This window comes from Bombus bifarius, unplaced genomic scaffold (genome assembly GCF_011952205.1).
Source record: "Bombus bifarius isolate JDL3187 unplaced genomic scaffold, Bbif_JDL3187 scf7180000008265, whole genome shotgun sequence".
NCBI classification, from domain to species: Eukaryota; Metazoa; Arthropoda; class Insecta; order Hymenoptera; family Apidae; genus Bombus; species Bombus bifarius.
The window spans coordinates 458,618-473,402 of NW_022884550.1; the positions used below are offsets into that span (position 1 = coordinate 458,618).

At 30.1% G+C, this 14,785-nt stretch overlaps 4 protein-coding genes across 6 annotated transcripts; 1 reads left to right on the top strand and 3 right to left on the bottom strand.

Annotated features, from left to right (window-relative positions):
• Positions 1-34: 34 nt before the first annotated feature.
• Positions 35-2,776, bottom strand: LOC117211991 (phosphoribosyl pyrophosphate synthase-associated protein 2). 2 transcript variants are annotated; one of them, XM_033456409.1, is made up of 6 exons: positions 2,713-2,776; positions 2,230-2,319; positions 1,748-2,156; positions 1,403-1,675; positions 1,124-1,270; positions 35-475 (listed from the first exon to the last, which is right to left on the bottom strand). In XM_033456409.1, exons 2-6 carry the CDS (start codon positions 2,304-2,306, stop codon positions 317-319), a joined length of 1,065 nt encoding a protein of 354 aa, XP_033312300.1. In that variant the 5' UTR covers positions 2,307-2,319; positions 2,713-2,776; the 3' UTR covers positions 35-316. The 2 variants fall into 2 exon arrangements, with proteins under 2 accessions (XP_033312300.1, XP_033312299.1); XM_033456408.1 differs by having other exon boundaries at positions 2,484-2,736.
• Positions 2,777-3,152: 376 nt separating this feature from the next.
• On the top strand, positions 3,153-6,332 carry LOC117211990 (exocyst complex component 7). 2 transcript variants are annotated; one of them, XM_033456406.1, is made up of 7 exons: positions 3,153-3,286; positions 3,460-3,696; positions 3,939-4,477; positions 4,560-5,111; positions 5,187-5,421; positions 5,501-5,770; positions 6,003-6,332. In XM_033456406.1, the coding sequence occupies exons 1-7, from the start codon at positions 3,277-3,279 to the stop codon at positions 6,272-6,274; spliced, it is 2,115 nt and encodes a 704-aa protein (XP_033312297.1). In that variant the 5' UTR covers positions 3,153-3,276; the 3' UTR covers positions 6,275-6,332. The 2 variants fall into 2 exon arrangements, with proteins under 2 accessions (XP_033312297.1, XP_033312298.1); XM_033456407.1 differs by having other exon boundaries at positions 3,158-3,257.
• Positions 6,291-9,248, bottom strand: LOC117211993 (ras-related protein Rac1). Its single transcript, XM_033456410.1, has 3 exons — positions 8,604-9,248; positions 7,748-8,135; positions 6,291-7,646 (listed from the first exon to the last, which is right to left on the bottom strand). The coding sequence occupies exons 1-3, from the start codon at positions 8,636-8,638 to the stop codon at positions 7,491-7,493; spliced, it is 579 nt and encodes a 192-aa protein (XP_033312301.1). The 5' UTR covers positions 8,639-9,248; the 3' UTR covers positions 6,291-7,490.
• A 1,166-nt stretch (positions 9,249-10,414) lies between these two features.
• LOC117211995 (DNA replication licensing factor MCM4) lies at positions 10,415-14,462 on the bottom strand. Its single transcript, XM_033456415.1, has 8 exons — positions 14,237-14,462; positions 13,765-14,111; positions 12,419-13,305; positions 12,036-12,355; positions 11,681-11,958; positions 10,976-11,376; positions 10,685-10,895; positions 10,415-10,592 (listed from the first exon to the last, which is right to left on the bottom strand). The coding sequence occupies exons 1-8, from the start codon at positions 14,334-14,336 to the stop codon at positions 10,497-10,499; spliced, it is 2,640 nt and encodes an 879-aa protein (XP_033312306.1). The 5' UTR covers positions 14,337-14,462; the 3' UTR covers positions 10,415-10,496.
• Positions 14,463-14,785: the final 323 nt, after the last annotated feature.

Sequence of the window (14,785 nt, forward strand, 5' to 3'; positions counted from 1 at the left end):
CTAAGTCAAAATATATACAACCAAAACTCGCATATACAACTAAAACCAAAATCTTGCAATCTATTTTATGTAAGTTTATCAGTTATCAGTTCAGATATACAGAAACTTAAATGTATAGAAATTGTCAAGCAATTCAAATGTGTGTGTGTGTGTGTGCGCGCGCGCGCGCGCGTGTGTATCTATATAAAACAGGACTAGCATGATTAATTCTTCATAAAATAAAGTAATAGACAAAATTTAATAGATATGTTTTGCATATGGTCCTCAGATATGGAAACTGTCAGTATGTTTGAAAGATATTATCTCATTGTAATTTTTAATCTTCCAAAGAGACATTTTTAAACAAGTATGACATGGATTCTTTATTATGAATACGCCTAATAGCCTCTGCCAGCAAAATACTGATATCAACAGTTTTTATTTTTGGACACTGCATCTTTTGGACGTCATGAGGAACAGTATTTGTAACAACGACCTAAAAATAATATCTAATTATAGATTCAACTTTAAGAAAAAACTTAAATACATATATATACATATATACAGTGCCACCTAAGTCTGCCACCCTTAATTACTCTCTCATTTGTCACGGTGCAAAAAGAAAAAATGTTTCGACAGAAAATTATTATATCTCAAGGAGGAAATTAAACTATAAGAATGAAGTTCATCTCAAGATCTTCTGAGATCTTAATAGTAAAGTTTTTTAAACGGAATGACCTACTCTTTTCTTTACCATTAAGAAGGATGAGATCAAACTATGTCATCAGATGGGACACCCTGTATATACATGCATTTATGCACATATTCAATTTAAATGGAAACAATTAGATATCTCGACAGATACAAAAGTCACGTAAAAGTATGTCAGACGAAAACTATAGTATATCAAGGAGCCATGCTGATATTTATCTAACCTTATGACGACCTTGAATCGTCAAACGGAAATCTGTATTCTAATATCAGCTAAAAGTAATACAATGCAAATCTACATGTCCATTTGAAAACATAATCATGATCTTCACAAAGCTATTTAAGATCAAGTAAATGTCAGTGAAATGGTTCGCTTACAAACTGCTTCACGTAACTTATGTCGTTTTAAATAAGCTGTTAAATATTATACTACCTCATCAATTGGAGATTCTTCTATTAATCTTGGTGCATCAGAACTTAAAAGTCCATGCGTAGCTAGAACATAAATTTTATATGCTCCTCTTTCTTTAAGAACTTCTGCTGCAGCTACATATGATTGAACATCATCTATCATATCATCCTGAAATATAACAATGCATAATAATGTAGAAATTTACTGTAATGTAACACAATGTAAGTGTAATGTATCAAATGTACAAATTTTTAATAAATTGTCCCGTTTTCTTTAATTTTTACATTTAAACATACATACCACCATAATAGCTATGCGTCCGCCTACATCCCCCACTACATTAATTGGAGGCTTTTCTTTTGCAGGATGCATTGGCACACCAACGCCAACTTCCATTGTTCGCGAGGCCAATGCAGGTGGAGAATAACGTCCGTCATTCATATCTGACTCTGCCTCTCGCTGTTCTCCATGAATGACTGCTATTCCTAAACGTAATCTTTCTGCATAGCTAGTTGCTTTTTTTGCACTACCAGGATTTCTTGCAACTATCACTGAATTGTGATAATCTGGTATCTAATAAAATAAAATTCGAAGTTAGGTCACAAAATTCTATGATAATCAGTTTTACTAATATTATTTACGCACAGATTCTTGAATATATTGTAATAAAAAGGGACTAGCACGCAAATTATCCACTGGTACATCAAAAAATCCTTGTATTTCCTTCTGGTGCAAATCCATTGTAATTATATGTGTTAAACCACTCTTACAGAGCATCTTTGCTAATAATTTAGAAACTATACAACCTCGTTTACGCATTTTGCATTGCTTAGAATAAGGCAAATATGGAATTACGCCGACAATATTCTTTGCAGAAGAAGTTTTGCATGCATATGCCATAATCAAAAGTTCCATTATGTTATTGTTTACATCTTTTGTTCCCGTTTGAATAATATAGAGGTCTTTGCTACGCACAGAATCTCCAATTTCAACCATAGTTTCACGGTTTGATTTATGATACACAGAACATCCTCCATGTTTAACACCTAATCGACTAATAAAGCAAAGCAATTATAATTGGAGTAATGAATGATTATAAATATACATGTATATTTGTGAAAACGTACTTGGCAATAAGATTAGCCAATTCTGGATGGGAATTGCCCGCAATGAGTACAATATCTGAAGATACAGGTTTGTCCATATTGTAAATGCTTCTAAACATCAAATGAACATATAATCTGTAACTTGTTTCTTTAAAAGTATAGGAGAAAGTATCTTTATTATCTTATGTAAATAAAGGTCACACAGATCTCAGTCACTTATACTTGTATATCGCTCATAATGCTTAATAATGACATAGAATATTTAATGTAAATACCTTATAACATGCAAAAATACGATAATAGATTAAACATCTATATTGAATTACTACATCTAATACTATAAATTAGATTATTCCTTATTTATTTATGTGTTAGTATTTCTATAATCCTATTAACGATATGCTGTTAACTAATTAATTCGAATGTAAAGTATGGTATCAATGTATCAAGATCAAGTCGAATTCGATCTAATTCTTATGTTTCGTCTCTTTGTCGATTACATACTGCTTCTTGAACAGCTGCTTAATTTCAGAAGTACCAACTTATTAACAAATGGCCATAATAAATCGAAATTTTTATTACGTTTTTTCGATAGTTCTAGAGCTGAAAAAGCTAGGATTAAATTTTTATGATCTTAATTCTTGTCAATTCATTAAAATATTTATTTTCTTGTTAAAAGCGTAATAGTGTGTTATTTTAATTTCTTTTTAAATTTGAGTTACTGTTTGTTTATGTTAGGTTCCTGTCGTATCTAATATACTAATATGATATAGTACTTCTTATTAATACACTGAATAAATCAAATATTTAATTCATGTATTTTTGCAATTTATTTAGTTTGTTTAAACACACAGAGTACATTACAATAGCGAGCAGTCATATATTTTAGCAGTATTTTCTGAGATTTCAAAGTTATAGTAATGAAACTTTTCATTTGAATAGGGCATTTTTATGTCAGTAGTTGCATCACAATGTTGTATCTCTTTGTATTCATGAATATATAGAAAATCTTTAATAATTATTTGATATCTGATCGATCGATTATAAAGGTACAATAGCAATAATGTAATGAAAAAAGGTTATATCATAATATAACATACAATGTTAAAATAGCAATGACATTACATCGTAATTTTATACAAATATTTTTAATATACGTGTTTTACATAGCGAATAAAGTGACACTAACTATTCAAAGAATTTAAAATATTTCCCGATTTCTGTTACACATATGTATCGTACTATTTTCAGATAAAATAATGCACACTACAAGAGCAGATACTTCTGAACGAAGGTTTGAAATACAATGTAAATTAGAAGCAGAAATTGCTTCTTTAGAAGCATTGAAAGAAGCAGAAGAACGAAGCAGGAAGTTAACCAGTAATGTTGTAGGAATTCTATCTTCTTTAGAACAACGTCTTGCTACATTGCGTCGAACTATACTTCCTGTTTACAATGAAACAGGGAACCTTCAAGCGCAACAACAAAGTATATTATTATAAACTAAATGCGATTAATATATATTGACACTTTGACAGTCAGATTTTGTTGCTATAGCTTTTTTATTGGGACATTTTCAGCAAATGACAAATTAATTAAATAGTATTGTATCTAATTCATAATATTTAGTTCAATCAGTATATCTGAACGTTTTAATGTTAATCATATAAATATTTCAAATCTGTAATTTGTCATGTAATAGCGTAATTTCGTTTATTTTGTCTTTACAGATATAGAAATGACGTTAAATGCTTTAGATCATGCTATTGGGTACTATGGGGTCTGTCAAGAAGTAGAAGCTACAGTGAGAGCTGGTCCAGGAGGATCTGGAGGACTAGATAATTTTTTGGAAGCAATGAATCGTCTTTACAATGCTCAACGTTATTTTCAAAAAAATAATCCAAGCTCTGTAGAATTAGAAAATGTAACAAGTTTGTTTGTTGTTGGTTTAGATGCTTTATATGCAGAATTCCATGATATTTTAACTAGACAAAGTAAACCAATTCTTCCAATCGTTCTTTTGGATTTAATTGGATCAGACGAAGATACTAGTGGTGAGGATGCCCCTCAATCCCTTTGTCAATTACCAGAAAGTATTTTAGGAGATTTACTTAAAATTGCTGCATGGTTGGAGGAGAGGGGACACCGTAAACATGTAAAAATTTATGCATCTGTACGTTCTGCTATTGTTTTAAGATCTTTACAGTTGTTAAAAGAACATCAAAGGAGTGCTAGTGGTGGCAGTACGCATGCAGGAAGTCCTTTACCAGTAAGAAACTTAATAAAATATTCTTTTGATCATAATTAATTGATTATTTACAATTTAATACTAGTTATATTGCTATTTGTAGAAAACAAAATTTGGGAACAGACATTCGCTGGGAATTCAAGAAAATAGTGGCAAAAGAGCTTCTAAAAGATTACAGCATGCTTTAGAAAAAAAAGCTAGTAGAATGTTGCTAAAAGCTTCTCAGACTACTGGTTTGGGATTGTCTTTAACTGCATCTAGGAAGCCACCACCACAGTTATCTGGACATTCTGTAGAGGATACAGCACCAGATGAACAAGAAATGGAAAATTACTTGCTGTTAACGGTTGGTCTTCATAAACTTATGCAAGCGGAACGGTCACTAGTTGCTAAAATTTTACCGATTAGTCTACAAGCACAAGTATTAGAGGCTACAGTACGCGAAGCTATGGATCTTGTAGCTCATGATGGAGAGAGTATAGCAACTCGTGCTAAGAGATGTATCGTACGGCGTGATTTCTCTGCAGTGCTAGTAATCTTTCCAATTTTAAAACATCTTGGAGAATTAAAACCAGACTTGGAACGTACTGTTGAGGGCTGCGATTACGCCCTTAGATCAAAATTTACTTCTGTGCTTAATACACTAAACATAACTGTATGTTGTAACGCAATACGATTGTATAATGAAAATTTTATTTTAAATTACATACTACATAATTTAACAATATAGGGGGCAAAAGCATTGGAAGATTTTGCAGAAAGTGTCAGAAATGAATCTAGTTCAATTTTACCTAAAGACGGTACTGTAGCAGAAAGTACAAGCAATGTTTTAGTTTTCTTGGAACAATTAGCAGAATATGCAGATACAGCAGGAGCTGTGCTAAGACGTAGTGCTGATATGGAAGGTGCAACATCTATAAAACAAACAGAGAATATGTATAGAATTGTTCTTGGCACTTACATTAGTTGGTATCACTATTTCCTTATTTTTGGACATGTTATGAAAATATTATAAAACTTATTAATATTATTTTTTATTTTTAGAAAAGGTATTAGCACAATTGAATTTGGTGCTCGTGAGTAAAAGTGATACTTCATATTCGGACATTGCATTAAGAGCTTTGTTTCGTTTAAACAATCATAATCATGTTATAAATGCTTTACGTCGTAGTTCCTTGATGGAACTTTTATTATTAGCAGAACCTAGCGCAGAACAAACATATCACGATCTCCTGTTGCGTGATAAGGCTAACTACGTTTCTACTACCTTTGCAAAAGCGCGCGCTTATCTTGAACAGCCCTTCGATGAACCAGGTTTGTATTTTGACAATTTAGAAAAACTTTATAACACTAAATAAAAAAGAAATGTTCTTGTAATAATATTTATTTTGAATATAACATTAACTAAATAATGAATTACGTAAAATTAAAATACACGAAATTATTTAATATAACTATGGAGGTTTTAATGATATATATCAATTGTGTAACATGTAAACAGAAAGATGTTAAGAATGAAGATTTAGGATTTTTATTATTTTCACAGAACCAGCAGCAAAAGCTTTGAAAGAGAAATTTTTGGGATTTACAAGAGAATTAGAAGAAGTTGCAAAATGTCAACGTTCTTATTCCGTACCTGATGCTCGATTACGAGAAGAATTGCGAAAAGAGCTTCAACAAGCTATTGTTCCTCTTTATATGAATTTTCATAATAAGTATCGGGGGATATCATTCTCCAAGAACCCAGCTAAATATATAAAATACACTCCGGAACAAATATCTATATTAATTGATACGTTCTTTGACACAACGGCATAATAAATAAATAGAAAAATTTAATAAACACCCATTTAATAAAGCATATTTAGTTACAGTATCTATGATATTTTTATGGACTGAATCCCCATTCCCCGGATAGATTGCACAGGTCAGTGGATCTGCGACGATTGAAATAGATCTCGGTCCAGCCCCACTTTATATATATTTATAATATATATATAAAAAACAAGTAACGTCCGATTTAGATTCAGCAGCTTATACATGTAAAATGATAATGATAGGAATACAGTTTGGACTTTTACCATTTATGTACAATTGTTTGTTATAGAATAATTCCTTCTTCTGTCTTTCTCTCTTGGCTTTCGTATGCACTCTTAAACATTCATACACACGTACCATTTTCTTCTACCTCTGATATTTTTATTCTTTTAGCCATGTTGTGCGTATGAATTACAGCAAAATTGCAACAACATGAAAATACAGGAGAGGTAGAGAATTGAAATCACACTTGTATCGCTCATTTCTAAAACTTACATGATTATCTTATTCCATGGTATGTATATAGTAATATCAACCAATTTAGTTAAAGATGAAAATCATTTCATGTTACATACTTGCAATTGTATATTTACAATGAAAGATATAATTTATGATTAGTTTCACTTAAATTATTAGCTGGAAAATTCAATTTATTTAAAGATTTAAAACAACTCCCATTAATATGTAATGTTCATATTCGAATATTTTTTACTTTAATGTTTTTATCTCTGTATCAATCTCTTTATATACCAAAAATTTAAAAATGACAAAATTGTATGATTACATTTTTAATCTAAAATATACAATGCAAATTTACATAAAATGGTTCAGCTCTTCTATTAAATTGATTAGTATCTAGTGCGCTCACAAACGCACATACATAATGTTTAATTTCTTATAATTCGTATGTAATAACTAATATTAATAACACACTCTAATATACTGTACATTATCAGTTCAGTTTTCATTTGGCTTCCTTTCTCTCATCAGAACATTCAGCTAATGTCCAAAACACTTAAATTGCATATATTTTCTTCTTTATCTTTTTATACGCATTATATAAATTGATTTGTGCGCTTTCATGGCAGATGCTTGTAGAGAGATGGACCGTACAACGGGGTTTTTTAATCAAAGTTAGATGTCCTGCTGCAATCAAGTCCGATCGGAGGAGGGGTAGTACATTTGCACATGCTCCACCGTCGTTGGACATTTAATATTATAGAAGGAAACATCTGCGTTTTGGTTTCACTTGGAGAACAGGACACAATACTGCGCGAATTGCTTCATCAAATACTGTTTTCAAACCTTTCTGAGTAAGAGCAGAACATTCTAAATATTTTACAGCACCAATCTCTTTTGCCATGGACAAACCCTAAACGTAATTTAATTCAAAGTTGTTATGTTATTAAATTATTATAAATATAGAGTAACAGTAAGAGGATAGTTTAGTTAATAAATTAAACAAATACATGCCTGAGGATATGTAATAGGTGCAAGTTTTTTATCTTTTAACCGCTCAATAGTCTCTTTGTCTTCACGTAAATCTAGTTTAGTCCCTACTAAAATAATTGGAGTAGCTGGACAATGATGGCGTACTTCTGGATACCATTTAGCACGAACATTTTCAAAACTGGCGGGGTTAACAAGAGAGAAGCAGATCAGAAAAACATCTGTCTGTGGGTAAGACAATGGTCTTAATCTGTCATAATCTTCTTGGCCTGCTGTGTCCCATAAACCAAGATTTATTGGTTTACCATCCACCATAACATTTGCGGAATAATTGTCAAATACAGTTGGAATATATTCTCCAGGGAAAGCATTGGTAGTGTAGCTTATGAGGAGACATGTTTTACCTACTGCTCTGTAGAAATTAATCAGTTAGAGATAATTAAATTGACTGTGCAGAAATTCTGATAATGAAAAGGTTAATTATAAATGGAACATGAGTAAACAATTTTTACGTTATCAGAATAAAAGTCATAAAATAATATAAATTCGAATGAAGTTTTAACGAAGACGAAAAAAGGAAAAAAAGAGGAAAACACGGAGAAAAGTAATACCTCGGGGCGATAAATTATCTAAAAGTTGATAATTTTAAATTAAGATATTCTGATTTGCTTTAAAAAAAAAGAAAAAAAAAAAAAAAAGAAAAGAGAATACATATTAAAAAGCATAACGGGTGTGGTACTAAGCTTTTAAATAGTTCTTGATCAGGAAAAACCAATCGCCAAGGGGTACTTCGATGATTCTTTAGATCAAATAATGTGGATCGAAAACAGGAAAAGGCAAACATATCACAAAACATTAGAGTAGGTATTAAAATACTCACCCGTCTCCTACGACAACACATTTGATAGCTTGCATCCTGAAGGTTGGAACCGTTCACAAGTAGAAATATCTACGTAAATTCGCAGGAAGGGAGGCTAGTTCGATTCGACAGAACAGGAAAGATTAAGAGAGATAGACAAGGAGTGGAAATGTCGTGAAATAGAAAGAGAGAACATAAAGGAAATAGGCGCAAGAGAGATAAATAAGTAGTGTCAAAAGTAAGATAGAAAAAGATCATAAAATGGAAGGATGTATAAATCAAAGGAAAAGTAGGAATGATATAGGCAAGAAAAATTATAAGTACTTGTGTAGAACCATAACAGTGGTAACAAACAAATATGTATTATAACGTCCTTGATGTCCTTGTTTTGTGATAGAAAACGCAGTTGGGGGTCTTTCGTTAAATGCAGCACTCCTGACCTCAATATATGGCCTCAATAATGAACGTAGACTTAAAGGTTTTATTTATTTTATAAGAATTAAAATGCTATTTCTATGAACACAACAAATTTTAAGCAAATGCTTTACTTATTCACTGTGTTTATGAATATTGTTTTAAAAACATACTTAATTTCAAATAATTCATTTAAATGGAGGATCGGATACACATGAAATAATGGTTGAAATGATAACCAGTGCACTGTAAAGTGTAATACATTTGGTGGGGATTTTTACGAATGCGCATCAGCTTAATAAAATTCACATGCACGTAATACAATAAAAATACGGAAATTTTGTAATATATATTTCAAAGTTATGCAATACAAATCTAAAAATGGTTAGCAGTTCAAATTAAAAAAAATTAAAAGATTTTGCTTTCATAAAAATTACATTTATATAGAAAATCTATAATGTTTAATTACAAAATCTGTTATCTATAAATTTCTTAATTTTATTCTGATAGAAATTGAATATTAATGCTAATAAAATTAAAATTAAGCTAAATAAAATATAATACTGTTACATTATGCAATATCAGAGAGGAGATTTCCTCTCAGCTAATGTACAATAATGGTTAAGTTTAGTATTGTAATTTTATCATGTATATCTTTCAATTCTTATTAACATTCAAGTCGTTTAAAAATCAATTTATATAAGCATTAGTATAGAGAATAATAAAAAGTATATATGTAACATTCAAAAATGTTAAAAACTCAACAAATTGAAAACAGAATTTTAATAAATAAATACAAATATAAGTGTAAGTATAAAATAATATAATATAATAAAATAATATAAATATAAGTATGAGTATAAAAGTAATATAAGCAATAATAATATAATAACATATAATAATCATGAAAAATTTCACATATTTATTGAACTGTAACTGTAACTGTTTTATAACTGAACTAATACTATTGGTGAAATTTCTCATCATAAATTATCGGTATTAATAAATTTTCCTATATAACACAATAATAACTTTGATAATAAAATAAATGAAATTTTATAAGCAAGTTTTACAAATTATAAATTGTTTGATTATCTTATTTGTTGCAAAATTCTTAAAGACGAATCTGTAACCTACAGTTTCTAATTTATCAACCCACTAATTACTGTTAATTGATAAATTATCATGTGGAAGGGCCCGGATTAATATACTACTATACCAATTTGTTTCTATTTAATATATTGGTGATATATATTTATAAGAAGGAGATTGAGAACCACTGCTTTATATATTTAAAAATTTGATGATAAAAATCATATAGATTAAGATTTAAGATTATGTGATTGAGGATATTACACATAATAAATAATATTAATTTATGATGAAAGATATATTTAATACAAATTTGCAAAAGATAATAAAAGTATATATTCATTGCTTTATATATATACTTTGTTCACACATAAGTCTAGCTTAAAATGATGAAGTATACAAAATAAGTTAAGAAATACGAATATTGTTTCTCCCAATTACTGTTATTAATCCATTACTTTGCAGCTCTCTTAAAGCATCATCAAACATATCTCGTGTAACAAGCTAAAAATTATAACAACTTTCAAAAGTTTTCTGAGATACTGATGTTTACATATTATAACAATTATACTTATATGTACAGTACTTTTACTAACCAATTCAGAAGATTGTTTTATTTCAGCAAAAAGTTTTTGTTGATTAAGTATATGAATTTTATCCTTGCTTTCAATTAGTTTTTGAATTGCGTCACATAGTTCTTTCCTCCTTTTCCTAGTTCCTGTAGATATACCTGTAGTTAAGATAGTTATGTCTATTTTTCCGCTTAATGGATCAATTGCTGATTGTTTTATAGCTTCTCTGTGCAACCTATTGATAATGAATTAAATATCCAGATTTACTTAAAAGGTTTCGATTGATACTATTATATACTTATCAATTAATATAACCTCCAAGCTTCTTCAACATCTTGCAACTCTACAACGGAACTCAATCGCACTTTAGCATGTGCTTCAGATAAACGTATCAAAGACTCTAATTGTCTAGGATATGCCGTTATCTGTCCATATCCTCTTCCAACTCTTCTCATATCAACATAAGCTTGTATCAGTCTTTGTTGGCTTTCTTCATTGAGGACAGGATGAACGTGTTCTTTTGCAAAAACTATATAATCACGAACAATACTTCTATTTATCAGTTCATCTTCATCTTCCTCTATTGTCTTATAGTATAAAGATACCATATGAGTTGCAAGTCTACCATCATATGCTTCATCTTGTGGATCTAATATTAAAAAGATCAAATCAAATCGTGAAAGCAGTGTATGTGGTAATTGCACATTTTCAACCACCTGAAAATATATATTCTGATATAATGCACTCTATAACCACAATAAAATTCGTATACTGGTTAAACCTTGTAACGTTATTGTCTTAAGTTGTTATGTTGTTGGTGAAACAATTGAAATCTCTTTATTACAAACAAAATCCAGATTATCTCATTGCTCTCGTGATTACAGAAATAAAAACATAACATCATTAAAGAAAGTATATATAGAAAGATCATGAAAGACTATAGGTTCGTTAATAACAGGAATAATTTAAGGTATTTACATTACAAGATTTTATCTCATATAAAATTGATGAAAAACGTACAGTTTTATTCTTATTCCATTGAGATTCACATGGATTAGCAGCTGCAAGTATACTAGTTCTAGCATTTAATTGACAAATAATTCCAGCTTTAGCAATGCTCAAAGTTTGTTGTTCCATTACTTCATGTAGTACTGATCTTGCACTTTCATTCATTTTATCGAATTCATCAATACAACATATCCCATTATCTGCAAGTCCCAAAGCTCCTGTTTGTAATATTAATTGTCCAGTTTCTGGATCTTTTGTTATATAAGCTGTTAACCCAACTGCACTGGAACCTAAAACATACATTAGTACACATAAATATATAAATATATCGAATTCTATTAAACTTTTTACTCTTGTTTTACTTTACCTTTGCCACTAGTATATTGAGATCGTGGTACCAAATTGTATATATATTGTAATAATTGTGATTTACTTGTACCAGGATCACCACAGAGTAATATATTAATATCTGGTCGAAAATGCTTGCCATATATAGTAAAAGTCTTCCTAGTTCCTCCAAACAATTGTAATATAATTCCCTTTTTTACATCATTATTTGCATATATACTAGGAGCAATATGTCTTGCTAATCGTTCGTAGATATCACCCTTTTGCGACAACGATTTCAAAATTTCTATTCTTTCAGGTGTAAAATTATGTTCTTTTCCATCTTCTTGATCATATAACCTATGAATAACTTAAAATAAACAACTGATAAAAACAAATTTTAGAATTTGTTTATTTCCTTACCGTTTAGAGTTGTGCTTTCTAAAATGAACTATATCAATATAAGTCTTATAAATGGCTTGCAAATTGTGATCAAAATTAGGTTTATGTGTTGCTGCTCTATAAATTCCAGTAACAGAGACCCTATCTCCAGGCATCACTGCATCTACTAAGTTATTATGCGCAAATAAAACAATAGTATGTGGCGTCTGTCCTTGTGGCATCTCATCTGGAGCTTCTTGTAATCTAATCATTTGTTTATCAGAGAAATGGCTCAAATTATGTACTAAAGTGAAAGAATATTTATAAGTGCAATGTGCACATACTGTAGGCTCTTTGGTTCTCCCTTTTTCAATTTCTACAATGGTTGTAAAAGCACAAACGCTACATTTAAAATAAGCCTCTCGCATTTGTGGAATTAATCGTGATACTCTAATTACCATTCCTGGTATTGTAATTAATTGATCTACATCAGTAGGGTTTAGTTCTCTCATAGTTTTAACCTTGGTCACATTAAAAGGACGTACTTGAATTTGATGCTCCAGGACAGCTGCTGGAAATTTTTCAAAGAATAATTCATTCGCTGCCATATCTAATGTTGGAATTGCTTCTTGAGGATACGAAACCAATTGTTGATAAAGATGTTCATTAAAGGTTTTTACATGAGCGCAATTGACATTTAAATATGGTTCTTCCAAGGTATGTATCTCTTCTAATTTTTGAAGATACAAAGGTTCTGACAGATTCATATTTTCTGGTAGTTCATCATTTTCTGCATCTGGGTCAATAAATTGTTGAAAAAATGATTTGAATTGTTCTTTACACTGATTTATTACTATGTTTGTCCCCCAAACAACCAAATGAGCTCCTGCCGTATCACTTTCTGATGTACCATTTGGTGCTTCTGCAATCTATTGTCATCGTCATTTTTAATTTATTGTTCTGGTTATTAGCATTATCGCTAAATTAATATCACCAATATCAATATTATTATTTATTCATTTATTATTTGACATTAACATATGATATTAATATTTAATATTTAATATTTAATATTATCAAATATTTTGATAGATAAAATTAATAAAGTATAAACTTTTATTTTCATTTATCTAAACTTAAATTTTATTCCTTCTAAAGTAACTATAATACCTTTTTAAAATATTAAAACTTATTTAGGATTTTCCATAATGGTATAAAGTTTAAAAGTATAATCCGCGTATAATAAATTTATAAAACAGTTTTAAAATTAACCATAAAACAAAATTTGACTAACTATAAAAAAAAAATTATGCCATTTCACAAAAATGAAGTATTTTTCAAGTTTCTAAATTAAAGAACAACCGTAACATCAAATATCATTAACTCACTGGTTCTTGTAACGTAAATTGACGCAACCGCCTGTCCGTATTAATGTCAGGTCTATGCCTAATTGGAGTGCCTCGGATTCCACTTCTTGGGGTACGTATTGACCCCAGCGAGCTTGGTGTACCATAATTAATCGGAGAAGATAATTGTAGACCACTTTCTGAACCATTAATTGGCCCAGAGTGGTCTATAAATTGATCACCAGAACCAATAGCACTTTCATGTTCAGAAGAAGCAACAATTGTTGCAGCCCGGTTTCCAGAACCTAAAGTACTTTGTTGTGTACCAGTGGTGCCCCATCTTAACGGAGTTTCCACATTATTATCAGCTCCATTACGGGCAGAATTACCTTATACACAAAGTTTATAGAATAAATACTTATATATCGTAATATAATAATATATGTAACACATACAATAACACTATAAGCGTGAACATAAAATAACCTTTAAAATATACATTATATATACTTACGGGGAGTACCAAAAGCAGAAGGGGATCTAGTATCTTGATTTTGTCTTCTAGGAGTTCTCCCAGGACTATCTGCATCTGATAATCTCATAGGACTCGACATTGTCCTTTGTATATTTCTGATACGTTTCTGAAATGAAGAAAGAACATCAAACACTTGTTTTCCCGCGCTTGAAGCCTCTTATCATTAAAGATGAAATAAACTATAACTGTGGATAGCTAACAATACTTAGGATCTAGTAACAAAAGATAATGCATTAATCCCTAGTCTAGACCCCATAAAAGTGGTTTACGTAGCATCTCAAACCCGTGTTTATGTTAGGCTAGAGATGAGAAGCTAACGTTTTTATTAAATTTAAATTTCAGATGCCATAAGAAAATATCTAGGAAAAACTGCTTTAATAATATTATATCAAGGGACAAGTCTAGTAAAAAAGGAAGCGAAACTTAATGAAAGATTAAGATTAATGAAAGAGTTTTAAACATAGTTCTTTCATACAATTATGATTATCTGCTATGAAACAGTAATAGTTCATTGACCGAAATAAATTT